Source organism: Harpia harpyja, chromosome 6, assembly GCF_026419915.1.
Source record: "Harpia harpyja isolate bHarHar1 chromosome 6, bHarHar1 primary haplotype, whole genome shotgun sequence".
In the NCBI taxonomy this organism is placed as follows: Eukaryota; Metazoa; Chordata; class Aves; order Accipitriformes; family Accipitridae; genus Harpia; species Harpia harpyja.
In genome coordinates, this window is record NC_068945.1 from 5,523,022 (window position 1) to 5,544,243 (window position 21,222).

The window sequence follows — 21,222 nt, forward strand, 5'->3', positions numbered from 1 at the left end:
ACTGAGCTAGATTAATGGTTAAAATAGGAGGTGTTTTATTCTTGTCCCAGGTTTTTTTGACCAAATAAAACCCTCTGGATACCTTAAGTCAGTGTAATTTTCAGAAGTAATTCTGGTTTTAGAGGAGTTAAATATAGATGTGTTAATTGGGCACCCTCTTCTTCCCCTAATAACTTTCTCAGTGCTACTTCCTACTATTCTTTTTTTCTGATCTACAAGCCAAAACAGCTATAGATTAAAGTCTGACGCTTAAAACTTGACCAGATTTTATCTTTGATTAGCTAAGAAGATTATGCCAAGTTAAAAATTAATTATAACCGAACCAAAATTAGTAAAACAATGTCAGCATAGACGTTAATTCTTGGCTTTCTCAGTTAATGGGGTTTTTTGCCCAGTTTAGCAATGGTAAAAGTGTAATGTGAGATACAGGGAAGAAGGAATTGTTAAAAGGCCATGTACATATGTTTGTCTGATTACTTGGGGCTGTGGTGATATTCTTCATTTTCTTTTCAGGAGTCAGAGGAAGGATAGTATTATTCTTATTATACCTAAATATACATTGATTATTTTTTACATAAGCCTTGTAAATTCTGTCTTTGATTAGTGGAAAGGCATCAGTTCAAATGATGATGTACTTACGATCATAACTATGGTTATACAGCCACTAGAGTGGCTGCAGTTCATTCTTATATTCATGCATGGCTTTGTATTTGAATTTTAAGCAAACCGCTTTAAGTAGTTGTTTATCTAAGGTACCACAGTCCTTTAAACTGGTCCCTGATACAACGACTTACATGAGGGGTTGGGAGGCAGATTTTTTGAAAGCTGAGGAAATTACAAATGGGGAAAGAAGATCTAGTAACTGCCTGAAAAAGATGACTGTTTATTTGGCTCTAGTAAAGACCTAAAAGGCAACCTCACTTTTGGTTAAAGGCAGATGTAGTTAGGGCTGTGAAATGTGTTGTGCTGAGGAAGGAGGAAAAAAAAAAAATAAAGCCAAGAAGCAGTAAGGACTAGTTGGTAAATGTAAAGAAATCCTGAAAATCTGAACCCACCACTTCCTTTATAACAAGTGTGGACTGAGGCAAGAAATGTGACAGGAGTGTAGAAACAGATCCACATCAAGACTGATGCCTCTTGCCATCACAGTCCTGAAACTGGCTGTTGGTACAGGATGACCCTTGCCACCCTGTGTCAAGGAAGTTCATTGCACAATATATAGAAAGAGAAATGGATTACCAGGAGCACCCATATTGAAATCCTACCCTTTGACTTCACGCAACAGGTGCCATAGGCTACAACCTGCTGTAACCTTACTTGAAATGATTCAGCGAGCTATTAAAAGGAGACTGCTTCAAGAATGCTAGCTTGATATTAGGTCAGTGGCCACAGATTTATGGAACATAAGCCCACCAGGATAATTGTGTAATTAATTAAGGAAGAAAGTGGTGTTTCAGCAGTGATAAGTAGTTGCCCAGAATAGCAATTAGTCAAAAGACTTTGTGTCGTCGTACTGAAGGAAGCATGTAACTATAAGAGTTAGAGATGGCTATCATCAAGTAGCTAGATGTATGTTTTAGTTTAGTAAATTAGATCATTATTAAATCAGTTTTTTAATTAGTAATTGAAGTTGTTCATTATCTTGAAATTTGCAAAAGTTTTGGATGGATATCATGCATCTCTGCTGTATGTACCCCATCAAGAAACCTTAAAAGGTGGTTGTGATCAGACAACGAAGAAAATGACCTCATTTTTTAACTCCATGGTTTTTTTTTTTTTGTCTTTTTTACAATCTTGGAAAGACGTTGTTTTATGACATCTTTATGTTCATATTTAGGTTTTATAGTCAGCCGAAGCCAGGCAGATGTAGGATATATACAATGAACATAGTAGTGTCCTAGGCAACAACTGCATGTTGGATTAGAATTAAAGGAAATTGTCAAGTTTGGCTTTTATTTTATTTTTAAAATTGTCTTATTTCTGATAATTTATTAAATATGGGACATGATTTCAATGATAAATGAAGAATAATGAAAGACTTAATGGGCAAGATACATTTGTCTAGTCATGCCAGTTCTCTATGACACTTCTCTGTTCATACTTCAGAAGAGTAGACTTTCTGTTTTATAGAAGTGCCTTATCTGACAGTACTGACAATTATGATCAGTCCTCACTATAAAAATTTTCTCATGAGTATAAAAACATTCTACACTTTAAAATAAATTTGAGCTCAGCATTGTGTTTTGATTGTAAGCATATCTTAGAACCATAAAGTTCTGAGAATCTTCAGATTTCTCTTGAAAAGAGAAATCTTATTTTCATAAGGAGTTATAGCTCTTTCGGGATATTATGTGACACACCTCATCTTCTTTCAAATGACTTGAAAAGATTTGTGCTTTGGCATAAATAATTTATTCGGTGTTTTAAAGGCCTGTTTGACTGGCTGATCTGCTGAATCTCTCCATAGAAAATATAGATTTTTGTCTGGAGATTTTTGTGGCACAACATGGAAGCTATCTCTGAAGTACTGTGCCACATAGGGGGATTTTTCTCTGTGTCCCCTTACTCGGCCAACTAATGGAATAGTCAAATACTGGATCCATTCTGTGGTACTATTTAAACTATATTAGTAGTTTATATGATAGAAAAGGAAGGCTTTTGTTTCTGAGTGTGGAATTTTATGCATTTTCTAAAGAAAATAATAATAATAAAATAAATGGAAAAGATTTAATGACCTTTACATGCCGTCCAATGAATAATAATTATTTCCTTGTAAACTGAAAGTTCTTTATACCATTTAATAGGAATTTAGCAGTCGCCAGTTTAGTTTGCATAGCAAAGTGCATAAAGTAACTCAACCCTTGGCGTTAGCAAGAAGCTATCTGAGAAACAGCGTTGCAACTTAGTGATCATTCTGTTACTATTTTCCCTAAGATGAGAATTCGATTTTTTTTTTTTTTGTCCCAGTTATATGAAACAATTTTTGCCACAATAGTTTAGGCAAAAAACACCCCCATACCCCAAAGTACAGACTTAATTTTTGCTAGTGATACGTGGCAACTCTAGTTTATGCACAGTGGGTTTTAGCATATAAAGCTTCACATACAGAAGTTATATTTTAAGAGTTAAGTTTTTGTGATTGCCTGAATTTATATTAATAAGAACTAAATTTAGTTGGAAGGAAATCGGCTTTTTTAAAAGTAAACATATGGCTAGCTAAATCCCCTGCAAACACTAGTAAATGTATTCTTACACTTTGATTAAAGTTTATGTTAAGCACCACTTTTTACCTTTTAAATCTCTGAACCTGTGCTGAAAACTACTGCAATACTATAGCATTGCTGAAGAACACTGATTTTGGCATAAGAGGCTAATTAGTGGAAAATTTGGAAAGGTAGTTCAAAAATTGTCAAAAGATTTTATTTTAATACATTTTTTGGTTTTTTTAAAGCATTCAAAATTGTGTTTAATGTGTGTGTTATGTTCCATGAAGTAAATATAACTCTAAAATAAAGATTCTTTGAAAGATGGGGTTTTTTTCTTTGTCTGCATTTGGGCCAAAGGTCTGTTTTCTATAAAACTTATGTCTGTTTTAACTTACTCGGTAATTTCAACTACTTCAGTATATTGATTACTAGTTAAAAATAGTTTGCTACGTTGTGTATAAATAGCCCAATGAATATCTGGAAAGTGACATAAATATTTTATAATATTAGGGAAAAAGACTTGCATAGCATGAGTTAAGTAAATCCTGCGTTAAAATACCATCATTGTTTAAGGAGTGTAATTCCTCAAATGGTAATTTGGTTTTTCACATATCTTAAAATTTTTTTATTTCTCTTTTTGCATTCAGATGCTGGAAATTTTGCAGAGTTCAGTCAAGTGCACGTGAAAACATACTTGTGCGTGCGCATGTGCACACACAAAGTTCCTAATTTTACCATCTTATTGTTACTGTCTTGGTACTTTGACTTTCCACACTTTGACTTCCACTGCTTCACATTTGAGTGTGAACTTCCTGGGGGGGCGTTCTTTAATGTTTTAAATTACTCAGATTTTCCATCTGCTTTTACTTGACTTGTGGTTGTGAAGATCATGCTTGGCCCATGGGATCTTACACTGTGCCGAGAGGATGTGGAGTTTTGTCAGCCAGGGAAATATGTCTGGTTTTTTTTTTTGGTTGGTTTTTTTTTTTCTCTTCAGCAGCTTTCATATGCTTCTCTTCTTGTGTGGTCCCACTAAACTAAGTATATTTGACAGAAATACTCTCCCTCTCTATCTTCTGTGTGCTGCTGTCTTTTAAGCAGGCTGTATAAGAAATCCGAGATCCAAAAAATTTTAGTCCTGACTGAAAACAAGGTCGTGTTACATAGAAAGGTACTTTAATAGTTGCACATTCCAAATTTATAACAGCATTCCACATTCTGGTTATACAAAAGTATTAGTAGATCTGCAACATACCAGTTATCTTTGTTGAATATTCTGTGCTTTCTTTTTGCAGGCACTGCTACAATCTACAGTTCAACAGCAAGAAGCAGCTATTGAAAAACAGTATATACTAGCAATTGAAAAACATTCTCACAAATGTGAAGAACTTCTTAATACTCAGGTATGGATGTGCACATACAAAAATCTTCATGATTTTCTTTAGTTTCAACTCTTTTCTGTTTGAAAAAATATTGACATATATGATCACTGAAGAAAATAATAAATCTTTCACATTGTGTCCTCAGCATAACAGTAAACACAAGTATTTAAAAATGCAAAATAAATAATGACTCTTCATCTGTTGGGACCAAAGGTGTTTTATAACATTTAAATCTGCTTAGAACAGATTCAAGAAGAGTATAACACTGAGAAGAAGTCTCAGAGCAACTTAATACTTACTCCTTTAACAGCTGCCATTTTTTGTAGTCTTGGAGAAAACATGCAATTATTTTTAATTTATCTAGTTAAATGCAGGATTTGATTGTATGGGATTTGCACAAATTTTTGATCCAAATTTTTTTATACTACTTAGACGGTAGACACAAACATCTGTTGTCCAAACCTATTTTTATTTTGTGGAAATCTTACCAAAAAAATACAAAAACTAGCTATGAGGAGTTACATAATATTCAGAAATATATACACATAAATAGGCCTATATTGGCTCATTTAACATGACGTGCGTAAAAGCACACTGCATAGCAACTATTTGGAATCACATCAATTACTGATGAATATCTGAACAGCGTAAACCTGGTTTGTTATTGAAAATATCTTGGTTTGACTTAAGTACAGCTCTTGAATCAAAATAATAATGAACATTAGTATATAAGTTTAAAAAAAAAAAGCTAATTTGCTAATAGCATCCTGAAGTTGTTGACATTGTAATTAACAGTATCAACACTTACCTTTTAAGTACTATTACCAACAATTCTACTAAAAATACAAAAGATAATTGTTTATTTAATTTTCTTGGGGTATATTAGACCTAAATACATCAAAAGTCCACTTCAAGTATTCCACCATTTCCAACAGTGTTTTATGACCATTTTACTGTTCTGACAATATCAATTAACACTTAGTGCAAACATATATTAAATATATAAGCATCTGTATAAACAGGATGAAGGAAAGATGTAATAGTTTGGAGAAATTGATTCCATCACGAATGAGGAGTTTATTGCACAGAACTACAGTTATTTAATGCTTACCATAAAGCTCTGCCTAAAAAGCAAATGAAAAAGTAAAAATTAATTTTAAGAAAATGGTTTGTGTATCTGAAATGAACATATTGTTTGCTAACTTGATATCATTTTCTGGATGTTGAAAAGGGGTGAATCTCATGAAATCTGGAAATTATAGGAAGGTTTTTTGTGGGTGTACTTAGAGATTGAGCAAAAATATTGCTCCCGAGATCTGTTACATTTGCATCGCAAACCAAAAAGTGGGGACAGAAATGTGAAAACATGTTCAAGAGGTTCAGGTTTACCTGGGGAGAACCCAACAACGTAAGGGACCTATTCTTGGTTGTAGGACAGGAGAGTACTTATGACATAACACAGTGCCCAGTTCACATCATGTCTACATTTAATGCAATTTAATGCCCCCTTTGGATCCCAGAACAGGTTTACATTTGGTTTACAAACTTCCAAGTCATTTCTCATTCAACTCGACCAAGGTTTATCACCTTTAATTGTAATATAAAACTGGGATTTTGAAGACAAGTAGAGTGCTTATAGTAGAACTACCAGGTTTAATAAAATAGGATTTATACTGGCAAATTTTGTTCACTCATAAATCTTTGTTGGAAGAGATCTGGTAAGTGTGTAGTGTGTTTTTATTCTTTCTGAATACATCTATTCTTAAATATATGCTTTGGTGTTCATTTTAACATCTGTTTTTGTTCAAATGATTTTGTTGTGTGCTAACAGTTAAGATTGTTGAAATGATTACTAATGATTATACACCAAGTTGATTAATATTCTATGTTATGGGATTGTACATGCATATCCACCTTTACATGGAGAGTTACGAGCATCTCTATCTTTGTAAAGAATTTTTTTTGGCACAGCAGTAATCACACAATGCAAGTATGTTCTGTACACAAACATAGCTGCTTTTTTTTTTTTCCTTCTAATATTCTTGCCTTACAAGCAGTATTTTGCCTTCAGACTTTTAAGCCCACGTAAAACTTTGTCAACCCACATAATTTTTTGTCCTCATTTGCCATTCCTTCTAAATTTTCTGCTGTTTTATTTCCAGTTGCACAAAATCAAGATTATCTCATGTAATAACTCATTTCTCATGCTTTCTCCTAATCCCATTTTCCCCCTAAATTCCCATACCCCTCCCTCACAAAAGTGTCTTTTGGAGAAGGAGGAAAGGCCGTTTTTCTCTGCTTGTCCTTAACCTATTGTTAGAATTTATTTAAGTTTCTGATTTTAAAGTTGTATCTTATCAGGGCGTTGTGCCTGTGATGGAGATGCATGTTAAAAGTCTGTTCGGAGAGGTACCATACTGCTGATAAGGTCAGTGTACAAGGCTGTATCTTCTAGGATAGGGGAAGATGTGAAAAACCTAGTTCTATGGTTCTACCTCAGTTTCCTTCTGGACAAATTTCTGCAGTTCATCTTTGATTGTTACATGCGAGGTTTTGCGGCATACTGGCTAGCTATAGGTAACATCACCATCATCTACGGGAGGGAACCATCAGCACAGGTTGTCTTCAGTTCTGTATCTTGTTTCAGCTCTGTCAGCTATCTTTTCACTGTACTATTTTACTAGATTTAACTCCATAGGTCTGCAGTTTAGGACATTGCTAAAATTGCAGAAACTTCTCCAAAGTAAAATTCTGAGCCATTTTTCTATTCTGGCCCTTCTGACAGATTCCTTCCCCACTGATCCTAAAGTAAAAAAGCTCTGGTCTATTTTCTAGTTTAGTTTCATCTGCTTGAAGTTCAGTATACTCTCTGACATACTATACTGAACTGCCTCTCAAGGAAGTGTCCCTCTGTATTAATCGTTGTTGCCATTCATTGCTTTTGAAACAAACACTTGAGAGATGAGCTGGCAGTATCAGTAACTATTCAGTTACTGCCCGCAGATGCCAGATATTTCTACATCTACCCTTTTCTTAGTCCATTAATGTCACTTGTCTTGAATATCCAATCTCAAATGTCCCTTCGGTCTGGAGCTTATGGGTCCCCTTCCCCCTGTCTTGGAATGTGTTGAAAGGACCAGTTCCCTCAAAGAAATTGATGATCACTCTGATGGATGCTTCCTGGGGAACAATCTCTAGGGCTGCTGGTTTTGTTTAAGGAAATACACTCTCATATCAACATTTCAAAAAGCAAACCAGGAATTTTCATGGTATATTCAGGGGCACCAGGGTCATGGTGTCCTTCATCAGTGAACAGGACAATGAGAACTCTTTTCTATGCCAGAAATCAGTCACATCATATATTGAGTATTTAGGAGAGCAATGCATGTCAGTTGTACATTTCTAGCATTTGAGGATATCAGAGAAAATGTCATTGGAAAACACATATCAGTTTATTACAAGTTGGAAAATCACAGATTTCATGCTTATCTTTTTCTGAGACACAAAGATATTTGATTTTGCCTCCTGAAAATGAACACCAACTTTGATCTTGTGGTTTAACTCATGTTCTGTCTGAAAATGCATACTGAAAAACATGATCAACAAACTTTTGAATAGAAATTTTTAATACCCAGAAAATGAAGGCACATCTAACAGCAAGTTAATAAAAGTGCTTCAGTATACTCAGGTATTGGTCAGTGCTAGAAGTGAGATGCCACATGGGGTAGAACAATGCCTATCTTGTAAAGTACGAATATTAAAAACAAAACCAAAATCTCAAACAAAACCCCAAAACGAACGAGACATCTGGCAGTAAAATTTCTCTCTCTGAGAGATTACTGACAAATTTAGATCATAGTTCTACCTTCTTTAGTAAGTGCTAGCAATCTTTTATGACAAATGAGGCATGGAAAAGGTCTACAGGCTATGCACACTTTGATTTTTAGTGGGGAACAGCAGCAATTGCCTGGGCTGGATGCTGGATGCAGCTAGCAGAGGCAGGTATCACTGGCAATATTCTGCTGTTCCATACTTCAGTATGTGGAATAGAGTGTCTTTCAGCTTTCCTTGTTTTCCAGTGTTTGAATAGAAGTAGTCTGTTCAAACATCCAGGTAGGTTTTTCTTCTGAACATAGAGAAGACATAGAGACTGAGTAACTTTAAAAAGCACAGACCATAAAAGGCACCATAAAAAGATGGAGTAAGTAAGCATCTATTATTTAAAAGTATTTGCTATGTAGGACTAGGATATTCTAAGGAATTTTCTCATTATCATGCTCATGGTCTAGCAACCTTAATGTAAAAGGAATGACCTGTTTTCACTGGAAGCCTTAGAAATGATGACGTATCAGAAATTTCTCTCGCTGTTCAAACAAAGTAGGTAGTGTTAAAAACGTAGACTATATTGAGGTTGATTTTTATATTCTTTTCAAAACAGCCAATGATATGTATATTAAGGTAAAACAAAATCTTAAATACCTACAGCAAATCACTTCTCATTTATGAGAAATCATTTTCCCTCTATTTATTTGTCTTGCACTTCCCTTACCTTGATCGTCTCCTTCCTTACTGTCTTCTAAACAGTGTGAAACAGGCATTCTCGGATGGGGAGGGATTAAAGTATATGTGAAGTGAGGCTCAGATCACACATTTCCAACTCTAAATTATACCTTGACAATATTCCTCTTTGTCTTCCTGAGGAAACAGTATCAATCAAAGAGATACAACTGGACATTCTGCGTAGTGTTTTCATGCTTGGATGTAGTTGAGGGGGATATATTTTACTGTGGTCTTTAATTATGTTAGTCTGCATATTTTCCATTTTGATTCATATAAAAGAAGAATAAAGACAGACAAGGAATAAAAGTCTTTAATTCTGTAGTTCAGTTGCATGCATATTCCTTTCCTGGGCTGGACTACTTTTCTTCTGTCCAGTAAACCCTTAAGGATGTGCCTTAAGGATGTGCAGCCTGCAGTTTTCCTTTGTATAGAGTATATTATGCTGACATTTTTTCCATAGTTTGAGAAGCCAATGGAGCTGCTAGTGGAACTGCTGAGACAGAACAGTACTGGAAGTGTCACACAAAAAGTAAAGAACTCAGTTAAATGCTTCCTTTGCACTTTTGCATGTTGATATTTTTCATGATGATTTGATGTGAAGCTATGAAAAAAATCTCGCATTTGTAGATGCAACAACATTTAAGATAAGTAGACTTAGCCCCATGTCCTTAATTCTTTTTCTACTCTACTTTATCATGATGTCGGCTGTCATTTGTACGATAAATAGTAGTTTGAAATCTGTTGGATGGTGCATGAAATCTTTTGCCCTTTTTTGAGACACACTCAGAGAAGTACTGGTTTAGCTTCAGTTTGAAAACAATTTGCTGAAAGGTCAGTCAGAATAGAAGTTCCATTTGTTAGAACTCAGGTTTTTTTAAGTGTATGATGCTTCCAAGAACAGCTTGTGTACAAGCAGAAGACTGGTGTGACAATACTAATGAGCTGCTGGAATGTGATAGATACCTTCTCCAGTATTTGGTTGATGCATTTTGATGTGTTTTGTATAGCCTTCTGTGAAGAGAACCAGTAAGTGCCCTGGCAATTCCTAAAATGTCGAATGTAAAAAGTACTTGTCTTGTATAGCGAGTGATTGTTTGTATGCCAGAGAAAATTGTTATTTCATTCAGCAACTTAGTTCCAAAGTCAGGAAGTATAATTTTCTATTATTTCAAATTTTGGTTTTATATCTACTCAAAATGTACAGCATGTTATTTTACAAATTTTTATTATTTATTTTTTTCCCCTCTTGTAAACAAAGGAAGTTCTATGTTTTTCCCATCTAATGGTAGTACTTGTGAAATCTATTTAACGTCTGATCTTGAAGGGAGCATATGCAAACTAGATTCTTAGAGAATTTTGGATATTTGCATTTTTAGGAGACATTAGCCAATTTTTGCAGTGAGAGTAGTAGGTACTTGAATAATCTTGAAGACTTGCAGACTGAAAAACTGAAGACTGGTTCATTAATTCCAACTATGATAGCTTTGGAAATTCTTGAGAGTATTTATCATGTCCCCTTCTTTGGGCATTTCCTCTCAGTTCTTAGAAATCTTGCACTTTGCAAGATGTGGGAATAATTGTTTATTCATTGCCTCCAAAATGAAGCACTTCCTAGCAGTCATTCCTGTTACATTTTAATCTCATTCACTTTGCACCTAACCTCTCATCCTTAAACACAGTTCATCTAGATGCGTCTTTTCAGGTCTGCCACTCTTCTGCCAAGAGCAAAGTTAGACTTTCTCAGAACTTCTTTATTCTCTGGTAGTTTCTGATTATGCGAAGGGGGAAAGAAAGTATTTATTAGAATCCTGTTGTCAGTTTGAGTCATTCCTAAATTCATAATACCCCCTTGATTTCTGTGTATATAGAGAGAATTAGAGTGAAAAGATCAAGAATCAGCTTTTCCTGTGCTGGGAAGGATTTGTTTGTTTGTTTGTTTTCCTTAAATCCTGAAAAAGTTTGATTTATCCTCACTCTGTGTTTTGGGTTTTGTATGTGTTGACTTTGTATCCAGTACTGCTTAGTATTTACCTCCCAAAGTAAAAGTTACATTGCTAAGATTCAAAAAGGCATATCTGTTTGAAAAAAAATGTAAATCCTTACCAGAGTCTTCTAGCTTCATTTAAATCTGCCCACTATTGCAAGCTAGTTAGAGGATGGTTTTGCAGTCCCTTTGCACTGTTAATTAAGCCAGGATACTTTCAGAGTCTCAACCAAAAATCTTATTTGGAAATTGCCTTTGCTTCCTTGGATTTGTCAAGTTCCACTTGAAAGTAGCTCTTTAGTGTGATTTTTTTTTTTTTTTTTTCCTTTCTGCCTATACAACAAGTTTCCTTAAAATCTTCATTGCTCATTATGAATTTATATCATCAACTCTTGTCAACTGAACAACTAAATAATATAATATGATTTTTCTCCTCAATTATTTTTCTGTCTGCTATTGTTCAAAAATTGTTTTTTTCCTCCCTTTTGTTATCTTCCATTACTGAACATTTTGCTGTTTATATTGCTCATATTTTAGGAGTTCATTTCCTTTTATTTTTCCTGATAGGTGGAGCAATTCTGTGAGAACTCATACAGGCTGTGAAATGAATTAGATCAGAAAAACAGAAGGGCTAATTAATACTTTTTTTTTCCCTTCATATTTTTACTGAAGTTCCCTATCTCTGTATCCTTAGGACCTCGAAGTTGGTGGATTTTTTAATAGTCTGTATTACTTTGTACATTTTCTGAGAAAAGTATTTTCATTATTAGATGACTTTGTATAGATTCTTACGTTATTTATAAAAACAATGAAGCACATATGCAGCAAAATGTTTTAAGCTTAACCTCAGCCTCTGATGTGCCTCAAATTATACAGTTTACATACTGTTTGTATACTGCTGAGTGGAACCCTGAGTACGAGTATAACCTTAGTTATTTTATTACCACTATTATAATTTTTCTTTATATTTTCATTGTTTTAACTTTTCTGGTTTAATAATGTTTTGCTGATTCCTGAGCTTTCTCTTAGAAAAGTTTTGCTGCTTTGTTAGCCACTTGGACCTCAAACTGGCAAAAAGATACAGTTCAACCATGCAGTAATAAGTTATAATTTGAGGAAGTGGAAATATGTAACAGATGTTGGAATTCTTCAGACAGATTTTCCACCTTGCGCTGCCAAACACTCAGATGCCACAGATAGTGAGGACAGTGTAGGAAACCAGTTATGATTACCAGATCTTGTCATTTGACTTAGACATAGTTTAGCAGTGGTGAAGAAAAGGTGCAGTATAAAAGAATATGCTGTTAAATATAGCCACCCTTTCTACAGGAGCAGAAAACTATGATTACTGTTTTAATAAGGTTGCCTTTTTCCTCGGGATAATATTTTGAATAGGATATAGAAATGGGCATATTTTGATAACATTACAAAATCATGACGCTATAACTGTGTATTTTTGTTATGTCATCTCCTTCTCACATAGAGATAACGTTTCCCATGAGCTGTGTTATTTCTTCCTACTGTTAGATTCCTGCATGAGAGAGAGAAGTAAGAGTTGAATTTTGTGGGTTAAGAAGACTTCTTGTTAAAATAGGTGAACAAATTTGAATTGGTGAATTCTTAAAAAGCCCAATCCAGTGGATTATCAGTCCTGCTGATGAATGAAGTACTGAAACACATGCTGAATGTTTCTGAAGGTATTTTTTTCCCCAATCTTGAGGGACAGAGATTGTTTTACGTCCATATGTAATGAAAGTACAAAAAAAATGTACTGGAGATGAGAGGTAGTTTTATGATGCCTGTGTTTTAGTCTGGAGAAAAGGAGGCTGAGGGGAGACCTTATCGCTCTCTACAACTACCTGAAAGGAGGTTGTAGTGAGGCGGGTGCTGGTCTCTTCTGTCAGGTGGCTGGAGATAGGACAAGAGGAAATGGCCTCAAGTTGAGGCAAGGGAGATTTAGGTTAGATATTAGGAAAAATTTTTTTACTGAGAGGGTTGTCAAACATTGGAATGGGCTGCCCAGGGAAGTGGTTGAGTCACCATCCCTGGAGATATTCAAAAAGCAAGTAGACAAGGCATTTCAGGACATGGTTTAGGGGGCATGGTTGATGGTTGGACTCGATGATCTTGAAGGTCTTTTCCAACCTAAATGATTCTATGATTCTATGAAATGATAATTAGTTATTAATAGCTTTAATACAGTGTTTTAGCTGTAAAATATCTCATATTCTGCATTATTTCATTCACTCAATGAATTATTATAATATATACTATATAATCCTTCAAAAGATGCTTACCTGAAAGAAAAATGTCATGATTCCTCAGAAATAAATTTAATATATAAAAATAACAAAAAAGACTGACTAGTTGCTATTGTGATTAAATCTGTTTACAATGTCTTCTGTGACTCACATTCCAGGAAAAAAAAGAAAGATTTTTTTGATTTCTTTTTTACAGGAATCAAGAAAAACCACAGGACCTCTGTATTTATATTTGAATCTACATCAAACGTTTTTCATTTGGAACCATTGCCTAGAGAACTTCTTGCAGGGAGGAAAACATTATAACCTTTTTTGAATATTTTTGAATGCCTTTTGTTTTAAGTTGATTTTCAGAAGACTCTTCTTGACCCTCTCTTGCTACTTTCCAGAGAGTAGGGTAGAAATATTAGTATTTCTCTCCACTTTGGAATACCACTTTTCTAAAAAGATTGGTTTTTTTCTTTTGTTGGAAAACACTTTCTTGTGTCTCTTTGGGCCATCGTGTCCCACTACAATTTGTTCTTCAGAATTTTTACACAGCAGAATTTTGCACTCTTAACCCTATACTCCCTGTCTAAGGAATAAAAGGAAGCAAATTATAGCTTTGTCAGAAAGATGGCTAGGTAAGGGTGCTGGGCTATGGAAGTTAGTTCAGGCAAAGTGATGCATTAAAGAGCTATGCTATTTGTTGTACCTAAGCTAAAGGTTTTGAAATCTGGCTGAGTATCTCTGCATAGTGTTCTACTGTCTACTGTGCTTTATACATAACATGCACAATGTGAATGTGCAGCCTAGCAAACTTACGCTGGCTGAAAACTTTCCTGTTGCACTGAAGTGGAGTTTTCACTGAGATTTATTTTGGCCTCACACTAATTCATGCACCATATTTCCAGTTCAGGAGTTTTAGGGTTTTTTTTTTCAAGATTATCTGTAGCCATGACTTTTCATCAATTTCCATTTTTGCACTTTAGTCCAGAGTCAGTAAGGTATATTTGTTTAATAACAGCTGGAAAATTGGATTCAAAGCCCCAACATGTTTAGAATTTTCTTACCTGTTTTCTGGTTCTTGGATTGTTGATTAATAAAGGAAACCTTCACTTCAACTTCCATTTAAAAACTCTGTGGACACTGTCTTACAGTCTACACAGGTTAGGTGCTTTTTTCCAAACATAAGGCTCCATAAAAGTAGGTCTCATCATAACTTTCACAGTAAAACTGGAATAGACTTTATTTATTATAAGACTGTTAGGTCTGATGAACTTATTAGCCTGCTTACAGGAGGCTGATCACTCTTTCTTGAAAGCTTTTATTAGGTTTACTTGTTGAAGCACGGGCAATATCCTCTTGACAGGTACAATTACCAGGAGACCTCCAACTTTGATGTCCAGATAAGCCTAAGAGAAAGTGGCCTCTACAATGCTTGGGAAACCAAATTCAGTGTATAGATAGCTCAGAGTGGTGCCTTAAGTCTCAACACTCTTCCTTTTTTCCTTTAATACTGCCTAACAGAGAGAGGAACATGTTCATAATTCTTACCTCTGGAAACTGGGAATGCTGAATGAGATTCATTCAACTTGCATCCTTTCTATAGCTTTTATTCCTGTTGAGAAGGAGAGGGTTTTATGAGATAAGTTTGCTTAGCATTGGCATTTATCTCAGTGTTTATGATCTTTAATTCAGCAATGATCTGTATTGTTAAGAGACCTTTACTACAGTTGAACAAAAATCTACAAGCCAAGTAAAGGAACCTAAAACATCCTGCTATTTCCTGTTAGCTAAAAATACAAGAGCAACTGAAAGCTCTCAAGTGTGTAAGTGCTGAAGTGAAACTGTCACCTTTTATATGTTGTTAACCTTCAACTTTAATAACTTCATCTGAAAGACCAACTGAGGAAGCACTGACTTTAAATAAAGTTCATTGTGGCCATTTAGTACCAGAGTCCAAAGTCATTCTGCATGTGTCTAGAAAATTAATGTACCTAATGCTTCTATATAATAACTTCTACTTAGAAGGTGTATGGATTATTTTTAATCTGAAGTACAAAGCTACCTGCCCTAATTTAAATACTAGTTTCAGAGGGGTTACAATAGCTTGCTGTGCAGAGACATTTAAACTAACAACTTGGATTTCTATTCATACATTCATTAATCATTTCTTTTGCATTACTGCTTTTTTTTCAAAGTCTGTCAGAAAGCTGTCATTATACAGAAATAGCTAAAATTTCCTTGATTGCTGTCAGAAGAGGGAATGCACAAAAACCTTTACTATACATAACTTCCCACATTTTCTACTCAAGTGTTATGCATAACCTAGATACCTGAGTATGCCTTTGAAAGATCTGTGCTTCTGTAAAAAGGAATTCAGATGGCAAGGTGGTGCATTCTTTTCTATAAAATGGATTAATAATACCACTGAGCTCGCATTACATCATTTGAATAAGCACAGCTTTCAAGGAGATTCTGTGGCTCCATATGAAGGCTAATACTACTATGGAGCACAGTACCTTGGGAAAAAGTCTTGATAAGTAATTAAAGTTCTTGGTAAGTAATTAAATTGCTTATTATTTACATGCAGAATGGAAGCTTTCATCCTTTTTATTGTGTCTATGCTAACTATGCAATATGGGCTCTCTGGACTCAAGACTCGTTTCAGGGAGAAGCGTTTCATGTAATACTTTATTCTGCTTTGTCTACTTCCAGTTACTTATTTCTTTTCGTATAATTTATGTAATTTAATTGCTTAAGGTACATTTCTCTCTGAAAAAGAAACCTATTTGGCCAAATATAAATTCTGAAGCCAAATAAACAGTTCTTCTAGGACTAGTACAAGATAATTTGCTTTACTGGGTTGTATGGACAGCTGTTGCAACATTTGTGATGATATATGAACTTTTAGAACTTTTAGAAGTTCATATATGAACTTTTAGAAGTTCAGATATGAAGGTAACCATTTATGGAAGGATTATTCCACATGAATAAACATTTACATTATAATAGGAAAGGACACGCCAAGCTATTCACAAGAGGCTTACAATCTTGAAATTATAAATTTAATGTTTCCATGAGAAATGGGGATGCTATATAATGTAAAAGAAGTTGCATTGAAATATGCCAGAAGTCATTAGCTTTTATTTTGAAAGCATTCTAAATGTGCTTGCAAATAGTTACCTCTAGTATCTTGAAAAATAGAAACTAGTGTGTTTTTATACACAGGTACAATTCTTAATACAGTTCTTGCTGAATTTCTGTCAATTCCATAAAACTCAAAATGTAATACCATATAGATTTTCTAATCTACCAAGAAAATAGGCGATTCTAAGCTGAATTAAAGTAATCATACTGCAAATGGCAGTTACAGCAGCTTTCATTTTTATGGTAATTGTTTACTTATTAGGCGACCTTTTTTATAGTTAGTGGCAAGCAGAAGCGGTATGTTGTGTTTTAAAGAATTCCCTTTCTGCTTCCAGAAGAAGCAAATTGATTTATCTTATACTGCTGTCTGTATTTCCATTTGTTTGATATGCTGTATCTCCATGGAACTGGTGTGTCCAGGTGATGTTAAACTCCTTATTACTGTAACAACCAACTGGAGTAACATTTTCTTGTTTGTACAAAGAGTTTATTTCTGGATTTAGTTGTGCACTTTTCTTCACAGTGAAGGAGATTACATTTTCGCTTCAGAGATGCATTAAAGATTAGAACTTCTCAGGTTTCTGTATGATAAAAAAGTTTTGGTCCCAATACCTGTATTTTTCAGGATAGTAGATCTACCACAGGTTTATGAAAAGTAAACTGCTATGTAGTGAGGTTAGGGTCATGTGGAAGGCCATAGTCATGAAATTATTTTCTCTGTAAGGAGAATAGACATTAGTTGTCTCCATTGGCCTTGTATACATGTTCTATATTGTATTAATGCAAATGTCTCCATTGTTTCAGGACTTTCAGCATGGGCTTGAATGTCTTCTTATACATGTATGTAAAATAAAATTTCTAAAACTGCCCTGAAGTTTAAAGACTGAAAATTGTAGTCCCATGGAGAATGTTGTAAAATACATCTGGTAGCTGGCCCGTTATGGCGACTTGAAATATGCATACATGGTCTTCATATCTAACGTAGGAATCTGATGGTCAGTCTCAAACTGGAATTAACTGCTTGGAAGTCTTACACTAGAAATTCTAATCTTGCTGAACAAGTTGACTGCCATTCTGTTGTAGGTGTTTTAAAGGTAGAGGTGATTTTCTCTAATGAGCTCTCCTTAGAAAGTCTCTTGCTGATTCTTGACTGAAGCGAATAAAGTTTCAGTCTTTTATTTGACACGAGTAAACTTTGAATTGGGGTGTATGTCTGATAAAATATTTGCATGTGTTTGTCTTCTATTCTGTCATTCTTTCAAATGAAAGTGAAATAACAGATTTGTAGTTAGTGCAGTCAGTCAAGTGAAGAGTCATGGAGATCATTTAAATAATAAAATCCATTTATTGTTTCACCTTTGAGTTACTAGGAAAAAATGCTTTCTATAAGAGCCCTGATAGTTAAAGCTAATGTCTGAAAATACTGAGTCCACAAGACAAGTTAGTTACACATCATTAAGTATAACCATGATGTGAATTTCACCACTCCTTCCACAGGCGTTTTCCATTAGAATATGTCTGCTCCATTCAGACCTATTTTAAGTAAATTCACAAGGAAATGCCTCTTTACATGTTTATCCTGGAAGGGCAGATAGGTGTTTTATTTTATAAAGCAGTCTAGAAGTTTTCTATTCTATTCTTCAAATGAAAAAATATTTTTCAGAACATAGTATTGCAGTTTGGTAATGTATTTCTAGCTGCCATTAGAGACACTTCTAATTAAAACATAATAAAATTCATGAAACAGAAATTACTGTTTCTTAGAAATGCTGGTGAAAGGGGTATTTGCCTGCGTAAGTGTTTGTGTAAAAATGTTATGTTCGTTATATACACTTTTATTAATATAAAACTCTACTGTTACACTTTCCTTTTGGTGATCTTGTAAAATATTATTATGTATTGATACAATGCTTTAAGGTTATAATATATCATCTCTTAAATATCATGTGAAAAAGTGTACTGACTTGCTAGCAATTATCTCATGACAAATACCCAACATCAATAATTTCCAGTAATAATTTTTAGTTTTGGAAAACACCTTAGCTCTTACAGACAAAACCGACATCTTTCAAATGCTTTGCTTGGTTTAGTGAAAAGCAGATAAATGGGTTGTGATTAAGAACAGTGATAGATTATACATTTACATATAGACTACCTGGTCACTTTGGTGTTCATTTTCTCCCTGCAAAAATGTTTCAAATTACAAGAAGATTAGAAGAAAGCAGCATTCTCTTTTGCTGTCATTTCCTGGCTTTTAAAGTTCATGGTATCTCAAATGGTTGAAAAAAAATAGATTTGCCTTTTGCCCTCTATAACTGAGAGGTAGTACGAGCATAATTTAAATTCTGCAGCTGTTTATTTAAAGTGTGGTGTTGCTTGGACCATCTTTATAAAATTTATAAGTGTTGTTTTTATATAGTGATTTTTTTTTTCCAACTTCTTTCTAATACTCTTCAGACTGAGCAGAAATATTAGATAATCAGTAAGCTAAACATTTCTTATTATTGTAATTATTTTTTCATGACATGAAATCAATTAAAGGGCTGCTGTATATGTAATTTAACTGAATTTACATTTTAAGTCATTTTGTAAGCAACCGACAAACCTAAGTGTCTTGGATGAGTTCTTTTTGTCTGTTTTACTAGCAGACTATGGTTACAATAATATGAATGTTTTCTCCCAATAGCATCAGCGACTTCTGGACATTTTGGAAGTGGAGAAGGAAGTGCTATCCGGAAAGATAGAAGAGGCTTTGATGCAGCAGTCACAAAAACACAAGGTATTGCTTTTATTTACCAAAAAAAAGGGGTCTGATCTGCACCACGGAGTTCATTGGGCATGATCCTGTCACAATTATTGACAGGAAGAGGAAGCTTTCTCAAGCACTTTGACTGTTTGAAATGATTTTTAGCCACTCCTCTATTGTATATTGCAGTTTAATTTTTCATAATGTTTACAGGAAGTGCTTGACAAATGTTTGGATGAAGAAAGACAAAGAAGTAAGGAGGCTGTGGCAGCTGCTGCAAAGGTATGTCTTGTTAAGTAGTAGACATGCAATGTGGATTCCATGTGTGTCATTACAAATGCCAAGTTCAGCAACTCATTCTTATTTCATAATTAAATTTGTCAAACTCTGTTATCATCTGTGTTTAAAAGAAGCTAGTTCTATAAATCATGAACATATCTGCTATATCCTATGTCTTAATACAGATAGTCTATGTAACTTCTGTCTAAGATAGACTCTGAATTAGTTTATAACAAGAAGTCATAATATTACAGTTCACTTATTGGTGTTACCTAAGTATCTGGTTTCGTGGTCTTTCAGTGAACAACATCAATACATCTTGATATGAAGAGCTATGTAGCAGGGTCAACTGATTATCTTAATAAGACAATTAGCATTGTGTCTTAACTTTTGTTAATTATGGTCATTTTCAATGAGGACAGAACTATTTTATAAATCATACAAAAATTTGGACATTTTAACAGGCTTTCAGAGGGAAGGTGCATTTGTTTTAAGTATGTATTGGCTACTTTGCCACAGAAGATGCTTAGACTGGTTTTGGACTTTAGATACTTGTAGATAAGAGCAGGAGTATCTCATATATGGGAATATCAAGCAGTGCAGGGAGGCCCATGACGTACCTACTCTTACGTGGTTCCTGCTGCGTGTTTTTTGTGTTGGCATTAAGCAAACTTGTGTTTTAAGTAGGTAGGAATTTAAGATCCTTGCTTGTAACTTTCTTTTTGTGTAACTACAAAGTCATTGTCCAGTGGTAATACCTGCTTGGTAGCACCTTAAGATAAGTTTAAGCTCATAGTTCAGAAGTGAAAATATTCATGTCCCATATCTTGTCAGCTCATAGATCTCATTAAAAGAAGTAACGTATATGAGTCAGGCACCCAAGCTGGGTATTTTCGTCATTATCTGTGCTTGATTTGTTTCAAAGGCTGAAAAAGAAGTAGTGCGGCAGACTGTTCTGAAAGCAGTAGAGGAAGAGAGGAGAAATATGGAGAAGATTCATGCAGAAGAAAGAAAAATGTGGGAAGCAGAACGTGACAGACATGAAGAGAAGATTGCCCAGGCTGTCTGGGAAGCCATGCAAGAGCAAAGAAAGCATAATCAAGTTAGTATATTTTGCCCTTCCATGGACCTGCTTTGCGTACTCTAGTTTTGAATGTCTTCCTAATGTTGTGCTAGATTTTCTTGTGACATCTATCATTCATCACTGCGCCTAGTTGATATTTGCAATGCACAGCAATCTTGTTAGTTTATCGTCATCTAGACTATGTGTATGGAGAGAAGTTGGCACACACAGAACAAAATTCTTGCAACCTTTTCAGGTATGTATATTGAAATGAGATGAATCTTGCCCTGTAAGAGCCTGTTTTTGTCCACTGACTTCAAAAGAAGTCCAAGATGACTAGCTTAGATAGTGGCATTTATGTTGTAGACAGTTTAGGTGAATCTTTTATACCTATGGAAGAGAAAAGCTGTTACATTTGTTCCCTATTCTGCTGGAATTCCATTATCTCTCTTAGTGAAAAGATACTTTTTCTAAGACAAAAAATAAAATAGGTACAAAATAAAGAGGTTTATAAAAATTGGAAACCTAAACCAGTAATGAACCAGAAATGTTTCCAGAGTTACTTTTTAGAGAGGTGCTTCTGTAAGGATAATTGTACGTCACTTAACA

The 21,222-nt window shown here is 34.6% G+C and overlaps 1 protein-coding gene across 3 annotated transcripts in view; it reads left to right on the forward strand.

Moving 5' to 3' along the window:
- CCDC91 (coiled-coil domain containing 91) overlaps window positions 1-21,222 on the forward strand; it is a 157,745-nt gene that overhangs the window by 83,384 nt on the left and 53,139 nt on the right. For all 3 annotated transcript variants that reach the window (XM_052789907.1, XM_052789906.1, XM_052789908.1), the window contains 4 exons: window positions 4,502-4,609; window positions 19,212-19,304; window positions 19,485-19,553; window positions 20,476-20,652. In XM_052789907.1, coding sequence (XP_052645867.1) covers window positions 4,502-4,609; window positions 19,212-19,304; window positions 19,485-19,553; window positions 20,476-20,652 — 447 coding nt within the window. The remainder of the gene's footprint in view (window positions 1-4,501; window positions 4,610-19,211; window positions 19,305-19,484; window positions 19,554-20,475; window positions 20,653-21,222) is intronic.